A 20,246-nucleotide genomic window follows, 5' to 3' on the forward strand; every position below is an offset into this window, starting at 1 on the left:
CCATGAGGATGTAAGAGGGGGAATTTTGCCTTTAGTCTTCTCTCTTACGAGAGGTGCCATGTTTGTAACCTGACCAGGCTACTCTGATTTTCCTTCATTTTTATTCTAGACAAAGCCATCCAGGGTAGGCAACTCAGGCCATTGAGCCACAGACCCATCTGCTGCTTGCAGAGCGTGGGGCAGCACTACAGCGTCCTGCAATGGCACTTGCGTTTCTTTGGCTATCCTGGACTTTTAAATCATGCAACAAGTGTCTGAGTCCAGGGAGTCATCTCCTGTAACACTATTTTCACATCACAGTTAGCCTTCCACAGACTTTTGCTTTCCTGCAGTGCTTCCCGACCGCTGACTGCCCAGCCCACCCCAGAACCCTGCAAGACAGGGACAGTCCAGCGTAACAGACAGTGACGTCCTGAGCAACATTTGCAAAGGGGCCTCTGAGTTTGGGCACCTCCATCTTCAGGCCTGATTCTCAGAGGGGCAGAGCTCTAACAACTTCAGCTGACGTCAGTGGGAGACTGGGTATGCAGCAGCTCTGAAAGCCAGGCTCAGGGGATCTCAGGTTGGGGCCCCAGTATTAATGGCTACTTCTGAAAACTTCATACTTGATTTGCCCCAAGTCTCACAATGATTCAGCCATAGATGGAATTGGAACATAAGGCATCCTAGCTCCTGGCCCTGGGCTCTGTCTACTGCCGCTCTTCTTTGATCTCCCTGCTGTTACTCCTAACTGTGGAAGGTATCCTGGGTGAGAGAGAGTTGGTATGGTGGGTACAGACAGAGCTGTCTGGCATTGGCACAGGTTGAGGAGGGGAAAAACAAACGGCTTGCATCAGCCTGCCTTAAACTGAACTCACCCTTTGGGAAGCTGGCTTGATTTTCATTGCCCTGCTGATTTGCCATGCTCCTGTTTACATCCCTGCCTGTTCCGACAGTAACATGTGCTCGTGAGCTGACGCAGCAGAAAGCGGTAGAAGGGAGTCTTCTAGGTGCACGGCTCCCAGCTTGACATTTCTTGCTGTGTTTCTGCCGCTTCGAGGAGGGAAAGGGAATGAGCAGATGGCGTTTGCTCGTTCACACTCAGTGCACAAATCACCCTTTCATTTAGCTTGGTACTATACCAGTGGTGTCATGCCATTGGTTTTGCTGGAGGTGCTCCCGCTGTATGCTAGCGCAAGTGGAATCAGGCTGTGTGTCCCCGTGTCCAGCCAATGCCGGTGCACTTGCCAATTGTAGTGATACATGCCAAAGCTTCTGTAGGTGCATAATTAACCTGGGTAGCTGTGCAGGCCAGGTGGCAATTTCCCTCTTGAGCCGTGGGAGCAGGCAGGTCGGTGTTGTCCCAGCTGTCAGAGTGGACCCCTGAAGGGCACTGCTGGGCCAGCCTTGGCTATGGCATTGTAACAATGTGGATTGCGCTACACTGTCTTTTGGAGTGTGCAGGGCAAGGTAATCCTTCCCGATCAAGGACCTGGCAGGCACCTAAAGTACCCAAACTTGTAGCTCCTTTCTCCCAGGAAAAGGTGAGAGGGGACCCTGGTTCTGTTACATGTTGCCCCTTCACACAGACTGCTAGCCTGGTGATCATTGTCAGATGGTGCTCGTGTACATCCATCCACAGGCCCCAAAGGTTTAATCTGAAGTGGAGAAGCCTGAGCTCTCGCCAGGTCTGTCTCTGGTAGAGAGTCGAGGGGCAAAGAGTGCCCCAGTTCAGTATCTATTCATCAAGCTCCATGCTGACTGCAGCTGACTTCACACCACCAGCCGGTGCCTAGGAAAGGCAGCTGAGTAGTAGCTGAGCTCTGTGAGCGTCCTTTGAAAGTTGGACTTGACTGTTCCATTTAGGAGCATCAGCTTGGACTGAGCAATGAGAATGGACAGGACCCTCCGCTGGTACATCCCCTCCTTCCCCGCTACCCCCCACAGACACAGCTTTGCCTTCACTCTCCCTTGTCCCTATGCTTTGCGGAGCCATGACTCGCACTAAGAGCCTGCTCCTTCGTCCCTCTGGCAGGAGCCCTGCAGCACCTGCCCATGGCTCCTTAGTTGCCCTGGCAGTCTTTTTAGCTTTGTGGAGAAGCAGAGTCCCAGTTCATTATTTTAACTGTAATATTTTGATCACTTTTGGCTGCAAAAAGCACCAGCGCCCAGAACAGCACATTCTGCCTCTGCTGAGCCTTTCTGCTCGGTCACAGAGAGGCAGCAGCAGAGAATCAAGGGGCATGGAGCCTGCAGGTACCTATTAGCCTTTCCATTGCAGTTTGGGCTTGACACTAAAGCTCCATGCTTAGGGTGGGTCCTGTTTTAAATGCCTCATGCAGCAGTGCTTGCGTCACCATTCATGGGCACCTTTTCCATACCCCCAAGAGATCTCATTATCAGGCTATTTCCCCTGCCAGGCTGTCTAAATGTCTCTATGCTTCAGTTCACCCCAAGATGGTTACCCGCAGCTGGCCACCACACACTTCAGATCCTTCAATTCGCAAAGAATTCTGGGGAAAATCTGTAGGAATTTGTGCCTCCCAACAAACATGAAACAGCAGGGTTTCAATCCAAATTCCAGGCACACACGTTTGCGCACTTCCTTCCAGTGTTGCCAACTCTTTATCTTGCAATGTTTTGTTTCCCAGCTCCTAGAATCCTGTGAATATGGAAATATCTCAACTTTCATTTAAAAAAAAACAAAACACTCTTTTTTTTAGCCCTCTGCAGCATGGAAAAGCTTGAAAAATACGACACCCCACCTATGCATGAGAAGCCAAATAAAAGAACTCGAGATGTATATTTGCACGGAGAATCTTATGCGTTTTTCTAGGCCTGAGTTTTGAATGTTCAGGGCTGCCAACCTTGGGTTTCTGTTCTCCTTATTTTCAGTGTTTTGTAGTTGCAGCAAGGCGTTGTTGTAAGACACAAAGGTCACACGAAGACATCTACTAGCTTATCAAACTGCACTATAAGAAAACCCAAGCAGAGCCAAATAAATCTGTGCCCAGGCCCTAGCACCAGTCACTGAGCCATTGCTCAACAGGGATCAGGCACATGGGCCATTGTTAACTTAATTACCATTGCTTTTAATAAAATTAATTTGGAGCTGCCTTCTGAGCAATGCATAGAAGGCCTGTAAGGGATGGCCCATCTGTGCCTAAGGCTAACACTCCCTTCGACGGGGAGAGCTGCGGGGAACTGGCCAGAGGCGTCCACTGTAGGTTTAAGGAGGCTGGTACATTGTACAATCAAGAAGGATGGCATAGATGTTTCCTACAGCTGGGCTCCAAGGTTGCGCCCACCTACCTCCTGAATGCCAGCCCAGAGGTGCGAGTGGTGCCTTGGGGCTGTGGGGCAGGGGCTTAGGCTGTTTCAACTCACACATCCTTTTGTAAGATAACACTTCAAACAATCCAACCAATGCTGTTAACCCTGTAGTTGTGTCACTGGTTGTAGGAGGGATGGTTTGTCCATGTGCCAGCACAGGTGAGCCAAGTCTGCAGAGGGCAATGTTGAGCAATGAGGAATGCTGCTCTCCATTTCTCTGGCTGGAAATCAAATGTCCCTGGGTAAGCGGCTGTGAATTGGATTCAGACTGGCTCAACTGGCAGCAGTCACCTTTGCTTTTGAGGTTTTTTTGCACATCAAAATTGTACACGATACTGGCTGCCCTGTTCTACTGCTGTCACGGCTCAGGGCTGGTTTGCTGAGTTTCAGACTGTTAGGATTGCTCATTTCCCTTGCTGAGAAGGGAAGTGTGGAACAGCTGGGGCCTGCTGCGCCAACCTGGGCTGTGCTGAACACAGCACCCCTAGAACCCAAAGGCTTATTTTACATCATCCAGTGAGCACTTCCTACTTAAATAAAAGGTGCTAACTTAAAAACAAACCCAAACCATGATTCATTCACTGATGTGCCCGGGAGGCAGGCGCGTTCTGGCGCTATCTTATGGATTTCTGTAACTGCATTTAAATATTTTTTCATCCAAACAAAGGTAAATCAATATGCATAAGTACCTGTTACTGAATAGTGACACTTGACAGGATGTAAACGATAGAAATATTTTAGCATCAAGAAGGAAGGTCTAATGGCTTTGAAACAGCCCAATCAATACAAAGCTCAGTGGGCTTGTGTCACGCATAGAGGGAGATTGTCCATTTTGTGCATGAGAGGTATAAATTGTTTGTCCCTTCTTGACAATACTTTGGGATTTGCTGCCCATACACATAGGTGAGTGCCAGCCAGCCTGTGATTCCACAGCGTGAACAGCAAGTCAGTTATGGCTTGGTGGAACTGCCCTAGACAGACACGTCGCAGTATTTGTCATGCTGACCTCATAAATACAAGGAGCATAAACTGAAGATGGCTAAGCAGGTCCAAATTTCCAGGTAGTGACTGTAGGTGCGGCAAATTTTTTTGCTATTGTCTCTCTCTTCCAGTGGTAGCGTACTCCTTGTTGATGCCCAAAACTGGAGTAACAATTATTGACATACCTGTGAGTGCTAGACAGCAATTTTGGAACTGATTCCAGAAATGATAAAGAATGGGGCCTGGCTAGCGCTGTGAAACAAAGCTGCTTTTAGGTGATGGGCATTTGGGGCCCAATACCCCATTACAGAGACAATCAGCCATCTCAGACCCCAATTTGCTAAATCCCTTGCTGGCTGCCGGTCTTCGTTTACATAGATCGCCACAAACACAGCTCTCAGGGTTACAGTTGCTGGTTTAGTGCCAGAGAGTGACCTTCCCTGGTACAGCAATTCCACAGTAGGCCTCTTCACCAGCAAGCCTGGCTATCTGACACTTGCTCTCTAGGCTGGATGCTGATTGCTGGCTTACCGCTCTTGCCAAGTGCACTGGTATCATTATGAGGGGGCAGGGCTGAAGTAACCTAGCAGCTGTCTGTTAGCAGGCAGAGAGAATATATTGGAGGGTTTAGCTTTGAGTTAGGATCTGGTGAACTCCATGGTTCCACACCTTAGCTGGGGCAGAAACACATATAGAGCAACTCCCATATGGCATGCATGTGGAAGTGGCTTAAAGCCATATTTGCACATCTCTGAGCCTGGGCAGCTGCCCCCCAGCTAACAACCCCTAAGGGCTCTCTGGCATGACAAAGGGAAGTCTTGTTTGGGCGCTTAGCCCCCTATGCCAGTGGCAGGGAAGGTGATGGCATATGGCTAGTTAACCTGAAGACTCACAGCCTATAATGTAAGCCTGTGTACCATTTCCCCCTTGTGAGGGGTTCCTGGGTTGCAGGACTCTGCAGGGACAAACTAGATCCAGCCTCTAGTTTTTTTGCAGCAACTCTGTGCTGGAGCAAGGGCCCCTCCAGCTGCACAGATTTTGCCATCTTTAGAAAGGGCTGGAGGACATCTTGTGTTTGGTGCCTCATTTCATTGTAAGCATACAGTTTTGTGTAGTGCCTACAAAGCACGGGCAGATGGCTGCCATATAAATACAACTATTTATTATATCATCAGTAGGGACTCCCGCTGGGGAAACCCTGCAGGAGGCACCCGGATTACAAGAGCAGCCCATCATGCCAAACGGGGGGATCCACTCAGCTGAGTGCCTAATCCAGACATTAAAGAGAACAGGACTCTAAAAGGGCATAGTTAGCCCAAGTCTGCATGGCCCAGGGACCAAACCATCTCTCCCTCCTCCCACCGCTGTATTAGAGAAACTGCCTTTGGGATGACACAGCATTAGATCAGACACACTTATGTGACTGTACAGAGGTCTCTGTGACAGGAATGCTGCCGGAAATCCAAGTGTTATCAAAGGGCTTTCTGTGGATACAGAAAATGGAGTGATGGAGGGGGCAGGTGCTACCCTGGGTTAATGTACTAGGCTGTCTCCTGTGTCAGGGTCTGGATGCAGGTCACAGGGGAAATGGAAGTGGTGGCCTCAATCCAGCCTTTAATGGACATTTATCTGAAAAGTAAAAGCATCAGAGAGTACAACCTGCAGCACTGGCTCAGCTGAGTCGAGCCCTGTGCGTGACTAGCCCCTGCTGCCAGTCAGAGAGGATGATATATGGAAGCTACCAGGCCTGATTGCCATGGGCTAGGAAATTCATTGATTGACAGACTGGTGCCTTTTTGTTTTGTTTCTTTGGATGTATAAAGAAGGCCTGAAAGATTTCTCTGCCAATAGCTCCCTTTCGACCCCTCCCCCCTCATTGGAAATTCAAGTCTTAGCCAGCCTTCTTTTCTAAGGAGGCTCTATCAAAAACTGGACGACAAATATGTTTATGACATCAGAGTTACCAAGCAAGAGAAACCTGATTAATTGACAGGAGAAATGATTTCTAATGATTTATTTTTTGTTTAGAATGCCTGAGTTTTTATTTGGGGTTTGTTAACATCTATTTAACTCAAAACCCTAACAAATAGCTGGAAGAAAGGCTCTTTTTTGTTGAATATTCAACGTCTTTCAACAAAGGTCTGAGAAGGCTCCTAATCTGAATCTATGAGTCCTCTATGCAGACCTCCAGGGAAGACAAGCGTTGATATTGGTGGTGTTTCTGAGGGAAGACACAAGCAGAAAGCACACTTAAAAATAAAAACCTAACAGCAGCTTTCGATCCTTTTGTATAAATTGTAAAGCAGCAAAAGAAAGGGTCACCATTAAAAAAAGAACAAAGACCGATCACAGTTGCGTGGAAAAGTCTTTTTCCTTTACAAAGCACAGATGTATAGTTACCTGAATTAGCAAGTACGTGATCAAAAATGCATCCGTTCTTTGGAACCTGAAGAATCTGCATTTTACTAAACAGATTTAAACATTCTGTCACTTACATTAAACATATTAGAGGTTGAGGACAAGATGCAATATTCCTTAAACACATATATCCCATTATCTGGTATATTAGCGTGGACCAAAATGTGAAATGAAAACACTCCCCAAAATGTTTGTATCTTTCTTTAATAATGGAGCTGTTGGCTCACTTGCCTTGTGGAGGGATTTTGCTTAGACCAGCAGTTTGCTCAATAGTTTATGCACGTCCGTCAAAATTCACCAGGTTGTCATGAATTTTTTTTTTTTTTTAAAGCTCAGTCAGATTACAGATATCCTGATCTTAACTCCTGAATAATGGTATTTATAGAGCTAAGGAGTTCCTTAAAATAGCCATCGTTGTCCCCTTCCCTTTGTTCTTCTGCTGCCAGTTCTTCGTACTCGGTGCGGAGCATGTTCAGTGTGGTGCTGAGGGCATAGTCCCCTTGGTATCCGTCCCTGCAGGCGGCCATCAGAATGTGCACTGTTTTTAGAACTTTTTCTCGAGTGTCATGCTCCGGCAATGCCAGGAGATTGGAAATAATCACACACCAGCCCTGTTCCACCACAGCTGGCACCAGGTTCACTTGTTTGTACTGCTGAACTTTCTCTTCCATTTGGTCTTCCTTGTTCTCTGAATCCTCAAGCAGCATCTGCAAGAAACCATGTTAAACTGATTATCTGTATCCAAGAACACCACCTACCCTTAGTACTGTTTCCAGCAGGTTATACAGTATATCAGTGCCTATGGGTGAATCCAGACATCCCACAACTCCTGGCTTTTGACAGCACTGTACCCTATTTTATTTCTTTATATGGTGCATGAAGTTAGATTTGTTTTGCTTGGTTTTTTTGCATTAGAAATTCAGGTCTTATATACTCTGGAAAGCTCTAGTTGATTGGAGAATGAGTAGAATTATGATATTGCAAGACACTGAAAATCTGATTGAAAGGAGAAGGGAGTAAGGTGAGACTGTTTAAAACGTATTTTTTAATTTATTTTCATGATCACCTATATAACTCCGGCACATACTAAACACTTTGGATACAAATCCTCTTTGTTAAACACTCAACATCCCCATCCTTAATTTAAGAGTGCTCCCAATTCCCACTGGAAGCGCCTCCAGCAAAGCTAGGGAAGACAGTGTTGCCATTCTTGATATTTCTATGATTAAAAAAAAGCAGAGAGAAAACAAGTTTTGTTTTGAGTGGGGAGAGGGAGATGGGAAACAAAGGGCATAAGCTCAATTTTATAAAATATCCTTTGTGGGGCAACTTTATACCAGAACCGAGCAAGCAAAGCCTCAGGTGAATCCGGTGAGATACCAAAGGGAAGCCAGCACAGCCCTATTGAACTGCATGGTAAATCCTCCTACATACAATATACGGTAGAGCTCCTAGAATCCAGAGGAGGACAGCGAGGTGCACTGGACACTGGTAGAGCCTTTGTGCTGTTCCACATGAGACCCCCCTCCCCCCCCATTTAATAAAGGAGAAAAGGGCAGAAAAAGTCCCTGTCAAGTCAATTCCTTAAACTGTTCTTATTTGAAGCCGTTGCCTGAAGGCTTCACTGCGCCCGTGGCCTCGGTGCTGCTGTCTGCAGCAAATGGCAGAGAGTTGACTTTTAGCCTGCTGGCATTTCAGGCCTCATTTTTGCTTTCCATTGCCTTTTCTAGGAGGTGGGGGGGTCTATCCAGGATCCTCCCCCCACATCTTTCACACTGTGCTTCGCCAGCGGCACCATGCTCAAGCTCTACATCATCACAATTCTCTCTCTCTAGCTGAACTTAGCTCATTGGTGCTGCTCTGACAACAGCCAGAAGGGGATGCTTGGGCCAAGCCCCAGTGCTCTGTTCCCCACATCCAGAGACCAGGCACGTGGCTTCCACAGTGGTCCCAGCTCCTGCTGGCCCAGGAAGCGAGGGTATGAGCTAGGATCTTGATTGTGCCATGGCCCAACCGAATGCTCACCTTATGCCAGCCCTAAATAAAAGGTGCATCCATTCTGTTCAGTGCACTTATATGGACATTCAACAGCCTTGCCATGAGTGAGCTGAGACGTTGATTCCCACCCCACAGTCTCAGTTACGACTGGTACATTTAGGGCTTTGCAGCGGGGACTGAGCTGGCTTAGCATACTCTGAGTAAAGATACTCACAGGGCAGGTGTCACACTGAAGAACCTGCGCATCCTTTTACAGCTGGCTTCAATACTAAACACTGATGTTAAAGATTTGGCCCTAGCAGAGCTGGTAGGTGAATGTGAGAAGCAGTCGTTGACATATATAGGAATCCCATGCATGTGTCACGGGCTGGAATGTGACCCTAGATGTATCTCTCAGTCTGTGTGCCAGAAGGAGCTGATCATGCCACCATTTCCCAAAGAAGAGCAATATGGGGTCTGTTTCCCTTTAAGAGCTATTCCACTGGCTTGGCTGGTGGCCTCCTGTGATAATTACTATGTATGTGCTTCATTAATTAGATCTGAAAAGCGCAAGTCTGCTTGCTACCATATCATCATTAAGAGAAGATTAGGGCTTTTACAGGTCTGATAAGAACAAATCCAAATGTGCAGAAGAAAAAGGCTGGAAATCAGCAGAGATACAGTGAAACTGGCCCAAAGGATGAGCCTTGCTAATAAGCAACCCCCTGTCTGGCGGGACCACTTGAGTCTCCTCAAGGTTTCCTGTAACATTTTATCTGACCTTTAATTAAGGGCCCTCTGCTACCTAGCTGACTTTTGTTGATCCCATGGGTGGTTATTCCTGGCATGTTTCACAGCATTGTATTTATACTTTGATTTACCATATGTGAGGAGAAAAAGAAGAAAAACTCAGGTGAGATTTCCCTTCCCACAATCCTGCAGGAAAGCCATTTCCACCACCTGGAAAACTTTATTTTCAATGCACACAGATTGTCCATCCATTCAGGGTTAAACAGAGACAATGAAGCAGGAAAAGCAGTTCAGAACCATCTTCTCTTCTGCTTCATTTCACTGAGCTGCCACCGGCATGGGCTGGAGTTAGTTTTGCTTCATTTAAAAAAAATAAAAAAATAGCAGCCTATTCTTTTCAGTCAATCACCCGGAAGCTAGCACTTTACAGCATGTTGTGACATCACCACTTATTCAGATTGATCCAGCACCTTACCAGGTGCTGTTTTTTCCCATTTTGTCTGCAGATGTAACAAGAGCCTGTGATGTACATCCTAGAAAGTAGTTTTCACACTCAAAAGAGCTATAAATGTCATTGTTTTTGTATAAAACTTAGAATTTGTTGGGTGTGCAGATTATCTCAAGATAGACTGAATCTGTGAACAGATGGAGTTGCTAAAAGTACAGTATTAAAACACAGAATGTTATTAAAGGGACAATGCTAAGACAAGTCATAGATACAAATTCCTTATTTGTGCCATTGAAGGGACAGGGTCAACTTATATTGGACCCAATATTTATATTTTATAAAACTTCAGAGTAGCAAAAATATTTCCATCTCTTATAAAAAGTCAATTGAAAACAAATTTTAAAGCATATAATTATTTTTCTTCAAGGTCTGAAACCCAAAGACTACAGCAATAAAAATCTGCAGGTGAAACTGACTATAAACAGAAGTGAAACTTGACCTAATTGATTTTCATTCTCCAATGTAATAGAAATGCAGAATATAAACAACAAATCAAACAGTGGCTAGTAAACAGGGTTTTAAACTGACATTTACAGTAATAATCAAAGGTGGTGTTAAGTAAAATAGGTTTAGATGTTTGCTTAGTTACAACTTAAGATTTACAAATGTACAGTTCCCCCCAAAAAACTAAAAGAATTACAAAAATCTAGCTAGTTTGCACAGCGATACCCTGGTAACTCTCTTTGCATTTCATTCACTTTGGACAATGAAACCAGAACGATCAGTTTCATTTCCTGGCTCTCCTGCACCCTAGCACACGTTCTTGATTTTAACACTTCAGGGTAAAAAACCCACCACCAACAAAACAAACATTGATTTTATTGTTAAAAAGATGCTTAAATGGCTATACAATATTTTCAAGCTTCAGACACAAGATCCACCCAGGTTTCAGAGTAACAGCCGTGTTAGTCTGTATTCGCAAAAAGAAAAGGAGGACTTGTGGCACCTTAGAGACTAACCACCTTAGAGATCAACCCAGGGAGTACAAACTGCCTATGCAATATGGAACCCAGCTCCACAGGGGCTTCTCTTGTAGTGCTGCAGGGAGGCATATTGGAGCAGAGCGGGCCCCCCATCCCCTGGAGATAGAGGCGATGCAGGGCGGGGGGAGGGCGAGGGACATGCAGAGTCACATGCCCTTCCAGATTTACTGCTTGGCTTGTACTGATCATGCTCAGTAACACTGCTGAAGCCGCTGAACCCAAATCTCCACACCCCAACATACCCCAACCCCACCCCACTATCAGCAGGCACAGGTTGTCTTTGCCTGGGGAGTTCCTTGGTACGATGCTTGTTTGGCCTTGATACAACTGCCCTTTAATGAAGATTAACTGCCCTTTAATTAAGTACTGTCTTGCATTGCTATAACTGTTCCCGATTCACATGCATTTCCTCACTCCCAAGAGTGTATATAGCTCACATCTTCACTGCCATCCAGTGAACATGGACTCCAGCAAACTGCCCCACAGCGCTCTTACCTTTTCCAAAATCAGGTCGTAGAGCAGCGTCACAACACGTATGTAGAGACTCTCCATGCCTTTTTCTTTGAAGAGATTTCTAAGTACTTGAAGGCCACCAAGCTTGAGGAATTGCAGCTGGGCATAGGGGAAGTGTCTCAGCATTGAAGACAAAGCAAAGAGAGCCTGGCAAGCACAACAGTTAATCAGTCTCCTAGTCCAGCAACAGCTGCCATTTCTGAATGAACTCTTGCTCAGTGAGATCTGTATTCTGAAGAGCCCTAGCATTCTGGCTTCATTTTCCTTTACGGATTGCCACAAAAGGCAGCTGATTAATGCTACATAATATGGATGTGATTTAAAAGCCTATTAACAATCTCACTTAATGACTTCTGATCAGGGGAGAAAAACACAACCGTGTTCACTCATGACTTGCTGTTCTGCAAACACTTGCCCTCATTAATTTAAATCTCTCATCACCAGCGAGGTGGTATCTCTGCATGAAACCTGAGTGTGGTGTCTGATCCCCCAGCTATCTTCTTTTCCAGGAACTTGAAGACCATGGGTACGTCCACATTGCGGTCAGAGGTGGGACTGCAGCTTGTGCAGACATACCCACACTAGCTTTAATCTCGCTAGCTCAGGTACCAGAGCAGTGAAGCTGCAGCACCATGTGCTTCGGGTGGGGCTGTACAAGCCTGCCCATAACCCTGGCTAATTACTCCTGATGAAGACTGTGCTGCTGCAGTTTCACTGCTCGAGCTCTCTCAGTTAAAGCTAGTGTAGACATACCCCCTGCTTCATCCTGTAACCTCTTCTGACTTCAGGGGGTACTGCAGGTGCTCAACACCCCTCAGGATCAAGCCCTTTGACTTTTCTCCAGGTTAGATGCTGTCAACACATCAATGCAGCTCTCACAGACTGAGACTGCCCACATCAATTTTATATACTCTTAGACCTTAAGGCCAGAAGGGACCATTCTCTGAACCTGTTCCAGTCTGAATTCATCTTAAAGATGGGAGACCAGAAGTGCACATAGTATTCCAGATGAGGTCTCACCAGTGCCTTGTATAATGGCAACAACACTTCCCTGTCTCCACTGAAAATACCTCCCCGATGCATCCTAGGACTGCATTAGCCTTTTTCACAGCCACATTAAATTGGCGGCTCATAGTCTTCCTGTGATTAATCAATACAACTAGGGATTTCTCCTCCTCTCTCACTCCCAACTGATACATCCCCAGCTTATAGCAAAAATTCTTGTTGTTAGTCCCTAAGTGCATGACTTTGCACTTTTCACTATTAAATTTCATCCCATTTCTAGTTTTCAAGATCATCCAGATCTTTTTGTATGGTATTCCGGTCCTCCTCCATTTTGGCAATACCTCCCCCAACTTTGCATCATCCACAAATTTTATTAGCACACTCCCACTTTTTGTGGGAATGTCATGAATGAAAAGCTTAACTTTATTATCTCAGCTGTACAGAATCTTCCAAGAGAAGTTACTTTGGAGAAATTACTTTAAATGGTGTCAGATACAGTGTACTGTTCATGGTACTGCCTCCCTATTAAGGCAGGTTCCAAACAGTTTTGTCTAGTGGTTCAATTGCAGTACTGGGAGTCAGGATTTCTGGGTTGTGTTCCTGGTTTTGCTACTGATTCACTGTGTGACACATGGCACATCATTTTACCTTTCTGTGTCTCAGGTTCCCTCTCTGTGAAATGAGGAGATCATCACTGGCCTACCCTACAGGTGTACTGTGAGGCCTAACTGATGTTCAGGAAGAGCCTGAGATCCCTGGGTGAAAGGGTCTAGAAGCACAAAGGATTTATATTCTTTATCTCCCAGGACAATTGACTGAGGCTGCTGCTTACACAAGGGTTACATCTGTCTGTATCTGATGCAAGCAGTCTGCTGTTGCTACAGTTCCCCAAGGAGCGTGATAAACAAATGCAGAGCTAGAGTGTGGAGTTGCACAAGAGGCTCTTTCTAAATATCAGAGCTGAGATAGGGAAATACTCTGTGCTTAAAGCTTGTTGTAGCCAATGCACCTTGCATTCCTCCTGCTATAGTGGGGATAAGCCTGAATATGCAGGAAGGAGCAGGTGACCAGTCCAAATGACTGTGGAAACTAATGGCTAAGACATTGTTCTGAATCTTTCTTGTATTAGATACAAGGTTTGGGATAGGTGTAGGGCCAATAAGATTTTTACTTTGATTTGATTTAGCTGCTGATATTAATTCAGTCTATGGTATTTATATAGCCTTAATCACCACAATACTGAAGCACTGAAACAGAGTAACATGAGAGAGGCAGGTTGCAGATCAAGATGGGTTCTGCTCTCACTGAGCTTTGTTAACTTGTATTTCAGGCAGTAGGTCTGTTAAACTGGACCTATGTCCATCACTTGAACTGAACACAAGCCAACTATTGTCTCCTTCTGGGGTTTTGCAGTCTGGATTCTGTGCCCAAATACCCTGACAAAGCCTATGCTCAAATCTCCAGCCCAACCAGCAGAAGTAGTATCAGGATTCTGGTGGATGTCACTTTGGCAGACAAGCATCCAGCCCCATCAAAGCTCAGATAGCTTGGATAAATATTGAACTTCTGAGTGTTTCTCTAATCCTTCAGAACTCACTGATGTACACCAGTCACTCTCACCTCCCTGTTCACTGCTCTCACTGAGTGCATCTTGTCTTAAACTGGATTATGAACTCTGATTCTGTGTGAGTACAAACCCAATTCTTCTTGGGTTCTTTGGGCACTACCGCAGCACAGATAACTCATCCTAATATAAAGCATTACTTTGGCTAGGGATGGAGACGTTTAGGTGCTCTCTCCCTTTCAGAGCTGTTACAGACCTGAGGTTAAGGCTGAGGAAGGAGGCTAAATTACTGATTTTTACACCTCTCTGATATTCACAAAAATGGTTACTTGAGGCGATATGTTAAGTGTTAAGAAAGGCACCCAGACTGCCATTCTGCCCCTCAGGAAAGGCTGCTGCTGAAACAAGAACTATTACGGAGATCATCCATCTCAGAGCCTGCCAACAATGGGAATTGACTCCTTAGTGCACAATGGTGGGACACGTTTCCTGCACCCACTGTGGGCAGATCAGAACAGACAGCTATTTTTTCCCAGTCCAATATATTTCTATTTTATAATTTCTTAGTTGCCTGCAGTAGTTTAGTGGATGCTTCTGTCTCCTCTTCACCACCAGTCCATAGTAACAGTGTGCTGGCATGTTGCCTCCTCCTCCACCCAAGCATGGCTGGATGGGAAATATGACTCTCCTGCACTCACCATGTTTTCATTCTGATGGGAATAAAAATCTCTCCCTGTCACGCATGAATGTTACATGCATTGCAGCTGATGCTGAAACCAGAGCCATCCCCTTTGTTCAGAAAAAGGCCTTAAAGATTGTCATACTGGATGGTGGGGTCCTAGATTTGAAGAGAGACTGTCACAACTAGGAGTATTTTGCCTGGAAAGGGGATGGGTTCAGAAGACTAGACAGAAGCACCCAAATTATGACAAGGACAGTGAAAACCTTACCCTATCATAACACAAGAAGAAGGGTCACTCAGTTAAACTCCATGCCATGCTGAAAGGGCTCTCTGGAGTCCTTTGTTACAGTTCAGTCAGTAAATTAAATTAAAGAAAATATTGGGGTGCTTTCTCTGCCTCTGGTGAGGTCACCCCATCTCTGAATGCTGCCAGAGGTCTTTGAAAAAAGAAAAAGTTTTGCTTTTGAAATGAAGCAGACTGCACTTCAGGGCAACGGTTTTCAAACCCTTCCCTAGATACCTCCCCACCATCCCTGTGAGGTAATCACACGCCCTGCATCACGCACGCTGGGCTAGGCCAGCAGGATGCTCAGTGTCGTTTTCAGGAAGATGCTGTAACCATTTCTAGCAAGTGCAGCTTTACACAAGCCTGCCTGCCCAGCTTTGACAAGGAGGGAATCTTTTCATGCAAGTGAATACATGCCTCAGTCTCTCCATACCTCTCTGTGGCCCACACATTCCTTGAGACTCAGGAGTTTATCACAGGCTAGAGGGGAACACTTTCATGGGATCCTCTTTTAAAATACAGACAGCACATCACTGATACTAATAGCAGGTGCATTAAGGTTGAGTAACAGGAGCTACTTTTTCCACTCCGCCTGTGGAATTCACTGTGCCAGAAGGTCACTGAGTCAAACGCTGGGCCTGGATTTGAAAAGGAGCTAGATAATTTTATGGCCAACAACAACCATTTGTAGCTTTGCATGTTAAGATAAGGGTAATCAGATCTCATGCTTGAGCGAATAAACTGATCACTGAAGAGGAGAGTGAAGAATCCCATACCCCAGCGTACAGAACTACACATTTAGCTAGGGGCATTAGGAGAGCTTTTCGCCTTCCTCTGAAGCATCAGATATTGGCTCCTGCTTGAGGCAGGATGCCGAAGTGGATGCAGCAATTATCTTCTCCAGAACGTCGACTCCTATTCATTAGCCTGTGATCTTTATGTCGGGATCTGCTCCCTCTCTCCCAGACTATCTAACACACAGCACTGCCTGTCCAACAGTATGAACTCACTGTGTGATCTGAGTTTTCCTTTTAAAGTAGGGCAAGGCCTGTCGCTACCATGAGGTGACAACTGGGGGCTGGCTAATGGCTCTGTACACCAGAGAGGCAAGTTTTCCCTGTCAATACACAACTGCAGCTTGTTAACTATAACGTGGGTCACCTTGAGTACACTGAAAGAAGAACAGAACCCAATCAGCCTGGATGGAATGGGGCAGGGAAATGCCCATGGACCTCAGAGCTGAATCTGACCCTCTGAACATAGCCTGACACCACTTCTGTGAATGTGCCTCATTATAAAGCACCACATATCCATGAACAGGTGACACAGATCACATTACTATGTAATGGTGCCAATGCAAGACTATACACCTGGGTGTCATATTTAGGAAATGTTAATACACACACACACTTTGGCCAATTTACCTTTTTCTTCACAGCCAATGGTTGTTCCGTAGCCAAAATAACCAGCAGTTTTTGTAGAGCACCACCCTCAATTGCTTCCACCTGAACTTTGGGATTGCTGAAGGAAAAAGCAAAACAAACGTCAGGAACAGACACTAGATCACAGGGAAACTAAACAGGTTAGCACACACTTTGCTGCACGCTTGTTTCTAGCTAAGGCGTTTTGGTTTTTTTAATAGTGGGGATGAGTTTCTTACAAGATGTACTACAAGGCGTTAACGAATATAAAGCATCTATTTCAAATTGGATTGTTTAACAACATCTGCCTGAATTCCTTCCTATATGAGGGACTGTCTATGAAGGTGACACCTGCTGGTGAAATTTGTCACTGCATAGCTGATCTAGGAACTGTTTTTCTCATTAGGGCAAGCACGTGTTTTTGTGTACGTAAAACCTCAAGCTAAACAGAAACACTTACTCTTAAAAGCCAAGCAGATGCTGACAGTTGCCATGTACTTTATTTACTCCAAAGAGAACTATTAGCACAGGCAGGGTCACCTAAATGTGAGTGATTTGGGAGATCCTAGTATCACATTGCAAAACATTTTGCTCTTTCTCCTGATCAGAATGAATACATCCCTGATAGGAGATTGTTAGGGTGCCTCTGGCATCAGCGCCACCACCACCACAGGACTCTGGGTGTGAGCTTCTGAGGCTACCTGGAGGATGAGAGGGAGGGCCAGTGAGGGAAGCAATATAGTAGCCATTTTTATGCACTCTGAACATGGAGAACAAAGCACCTGGTCTGAAATCAGTGACATGTCCAAAGTCAAACTATGTATGGCAGAATCAACAATGAAACCATCTGAGATCCCAATTTGAAAATTCAATATATGGAAACCACATTTTTACATAAACTACCATTTATTTTCATTTAGGCATCATGGCTTCTGTTAATTGCTTTCATTAATAACTAATTAAAGTTGTGTTACTTAATTAGCCAACTAGCACACATTTCAGCAAGGGACAGAATAATAGATATCTTCTCTCTGTAGTTTCTGTTACTTCTTCTTGCGGCCTGCATGGCAAAAGGTTGCAGCAGAGAAGGTGCAGTTACTAGACCAGGACAGTTCACAAATGTAGATCTGTGATTTTGGTGAGCCACCTCCTTCATTTACCTGCCCTGGGCTAATGGAAGCTAAGCTGCCACAGGCCTGGCACCACCCAGCTGGGCTGCCATGCTGATCTGAAGAGCGCCTATTTGCATCGCCACCAAACCCTCCCAGTCTGACTCTCAATACCCTCGTCTTGCTGAGGTTGCCAATGCTGGTTGGTGGGAACTACTCCAACAGCTGGATATCAGCAGGTTGCCCAGAAACATCACAGCTTCCTTTGTGTTGACTGGGTGATTCCTGCCCGTGGATCCGTTTACAGAAGCTTCTCTCCTCTTTTGCATAGGTATGTATTTATTTATTGCAGGATCGTGCTTGTCAAAAGTTAGCCCACATTTTTAAGTCCAGGACAGATACTCTGGATCGCTTTTCCTTCATACAACCCTTAGGAGGCATGTATGGTACAATACCGTATGTAACATGGGGTAAAGGCCATCATACTCCTTGGTTGGCTGTAAAGTGAAGTCAGTGTCCCAATCAATTTCAAACCGACTGGCCTGGTTGAGGGAGGCATCTAAAACATACCTGCTGAGGGAAATGTGGCTTTGCAAGTTACCTAACCATGCTGGCTACCAAAGTCTGGTCTACACTACTGACCTATATCGGTATAACTATGTCGCTCAGGGGCTCAAACTCTAGCCTCATCTGGAGGCATAAGAAACGTTTCAGTTTTGGTGCAATGTAACTGACTGGCGCCGAAAAGATCAATATAATCAGTAAAGCAACAGAAAGTGAAATGTGACTGACATAACCTGAAAGTGATGGCAGCACAACACATAAGGGGCATGCTAGGCATTCTGTGCTGTTCCTTCTGGGTGTACTAGGTTCTCATTAGTAAATATCTTTTTGTTACCACAGGTGTTAACCTAGCAGTGATCTCTCCCATCACCATTTCTCGCCTTTTGTTCACACCAACTGCACCATTAATCCCTTTCACTTTATATTCCAACTGTCCCTTAATGGCCTTTTATTCCAGTTCTCACTTTCCACCGCTCTCTTGTTCCTCAGTTTCTATTAACACGCTGATTTATTTAAACACTTCTCTGTCACTGCCCAGCCTGTACTGTAGGACTCGTCTTTCACCACACCTGCAGAAGGGACATTTGTCCCCAAAGCTTGTGAATTATAAATTATGACTTGGGTCTAACACACACACACACACACACAGTCTCACATTATGCAGTTTTCCTTATGGATTATAAATGGCTACAACCTCCGTCCACTGTACAGATGGGCTGAAGCTGTATAATTCCAGTTTTGGACCTGAACTGCCCCATAGTTTGTGGGTCTTGGGTCCAGCTAACACCTTGGCTTCAGGAGTTCTCATACTTCGTGGTACATGTGCGCATTTCTGGTAAGGCTACTGAAACAAGAGAGTATCAAGGAAGGCAACACATTCCTTATGGCCTCTTCTCAGATAACACTGCACAGGAATGTGGGGGTTTGAATAAAGTGTGCCCATCACACATGGGGTATATGAACCATCCAATGCAGGGCAGACTAGGCCTGGCTAGGCCAGGGAAGATGTGATGTTGGGCACATTTTACTGCCTCTCTGAAACCCTTTGTGGGAATGTGTGCGGCAGCCAGCCAGCTGGGGGCCTGACCAAACAAGCTCGCTGCTTTCCAGGCAATATTTTAGGCACACACTTCATGTGCTCTGATTTGCAGATCAAAATTTACATACAGTAACAACAATAAAAAGGCAGGGAGGCTCCAGGGTTAATACAGGAGGCTAGAAATCACTATTTCTGGGCTTTATTCACTATTCTGTCACCAACTAACTGTGCCATCTTGGGAAAGTCACATGAAGCCAGCTCCTGCCAGCCTTATTATGGGCTGTTCCCAGGGTATGGTACTGCTCAGCTCGAGTGGCCAAATCCAGCCTTAACCACTAGGTGGCTCATTTTACCCAATGGAGTTAGTACCATTAACACAGGGGTGTTGGAAGGGTGATCTCTTTAATGTCTGTGAAATGCTTGGCCAGCCTGGATGGACAGGGACTTTCAGCGTCTGAGATAAGTTCAGAGTATTGTTGTTAATAAAAAACCCTGGACACCAAAGAGGTCGACATGCATACAGCGGGTTGCAGAGTCCTGTTTATACCACAGCACATGAAGACATGTTATCTCTCTCTTTTATTGTGAGCAATTCTCTTCAGACTGTACCCAGAGTGCTGAGCTCTCATTGGTTGGGGTGGGGGGAGAGATAAGGAGGTGGTCTCAGCCTTTTTCAATCTGCAAATACTTTACAGAGGTTTAAAGTTAGTGCTACAGCGTGCTTCTTTGGGGGTGAGCATGGAAGTGTCTAGATGCTGAAGGGTTCTTCCTTGGTGGGGTTGGCGGTGAGAAATGAATATGCACATTTGGACCAAAATGTGTAGCTGTCTTTGTGCCTGATCCCAAGCGGTGCTCAGCACTCAGTACCCCTGGGCACTTGCTTTCTGAGGAAAGAATACGTGCACCAGCCTTTCTTGACTTTGAAGCAGCACTTGTGCTGCAGTTAGACTGAGGTCACATGTCTCTGCTACAGCAGAACATTTAGAATTGTTACGATTACCAGAAAGCTGCTGGAGCAGTCAGTGCCAAGAAACATACAAGAGATAAAGACAGAGACAGGCAAAGGGGGTCATAAAAACAGAAAGATAAATGGGTTGGGGCAGGGAGAATCATCAAATTGAACCAATGGCTTAA

At 45.5% G+C, this 20,246-nt stretch overlaps 1 protein-coding gene across 9 annotated transcripts in view; it reads right to left on the reverse strand.

Annotated features, from left to right (window-relative positions):
- Window positions 1–6,316: 6,316 nt before the first annotated feature.
- SIL1 (SIL1 nucleotide exchange factor) overlaps window positions 6,317–20,246 on the reverse strand; it is a 213,668-nt gene continuing 199,738 nt past the window's right edge. For all 9 annotated transcript variants that reach the window (XM_077824245.1, XM_077824249.1, XM_077824247.1 and 6 more), the window contains 3 exons: window positions 16,404–16,500; window positions 11,425–11,589; window positions 6,317–7,418 (listed from right to left, as the gene is read on the reverse strand). In XM_077824245.1, the coding sequence (XP_077680371.1) occupies window positions 7,053–7,418; window positions 11,425–11,589; window positions 16,404–16,500 (628 nt within the window). In that variant the 3' untranslated portion in view covers window positions 6,317–7,052. The remainder of the gene's footprint in view (window positions 7,419–11,424; window positions 11,590–16,403; window positions 16,501–20,246) is intronic.

Source organism: Eretmochelys imbricata, chromosome 8 (assembly GCF_965152235.1).
Source record: "Eretmochelys imbricata isolate rEreImb1 chromosome 8, rEreImb1.hap1, whole genome shotgun sequence".
NCBI classification, from domain to species: domain Eukaryota; kingdom Metazoa; phylum Chordata; order Testudines; family Cheloniidae; genus Eretmochelys; species Eretmochelys imbricata.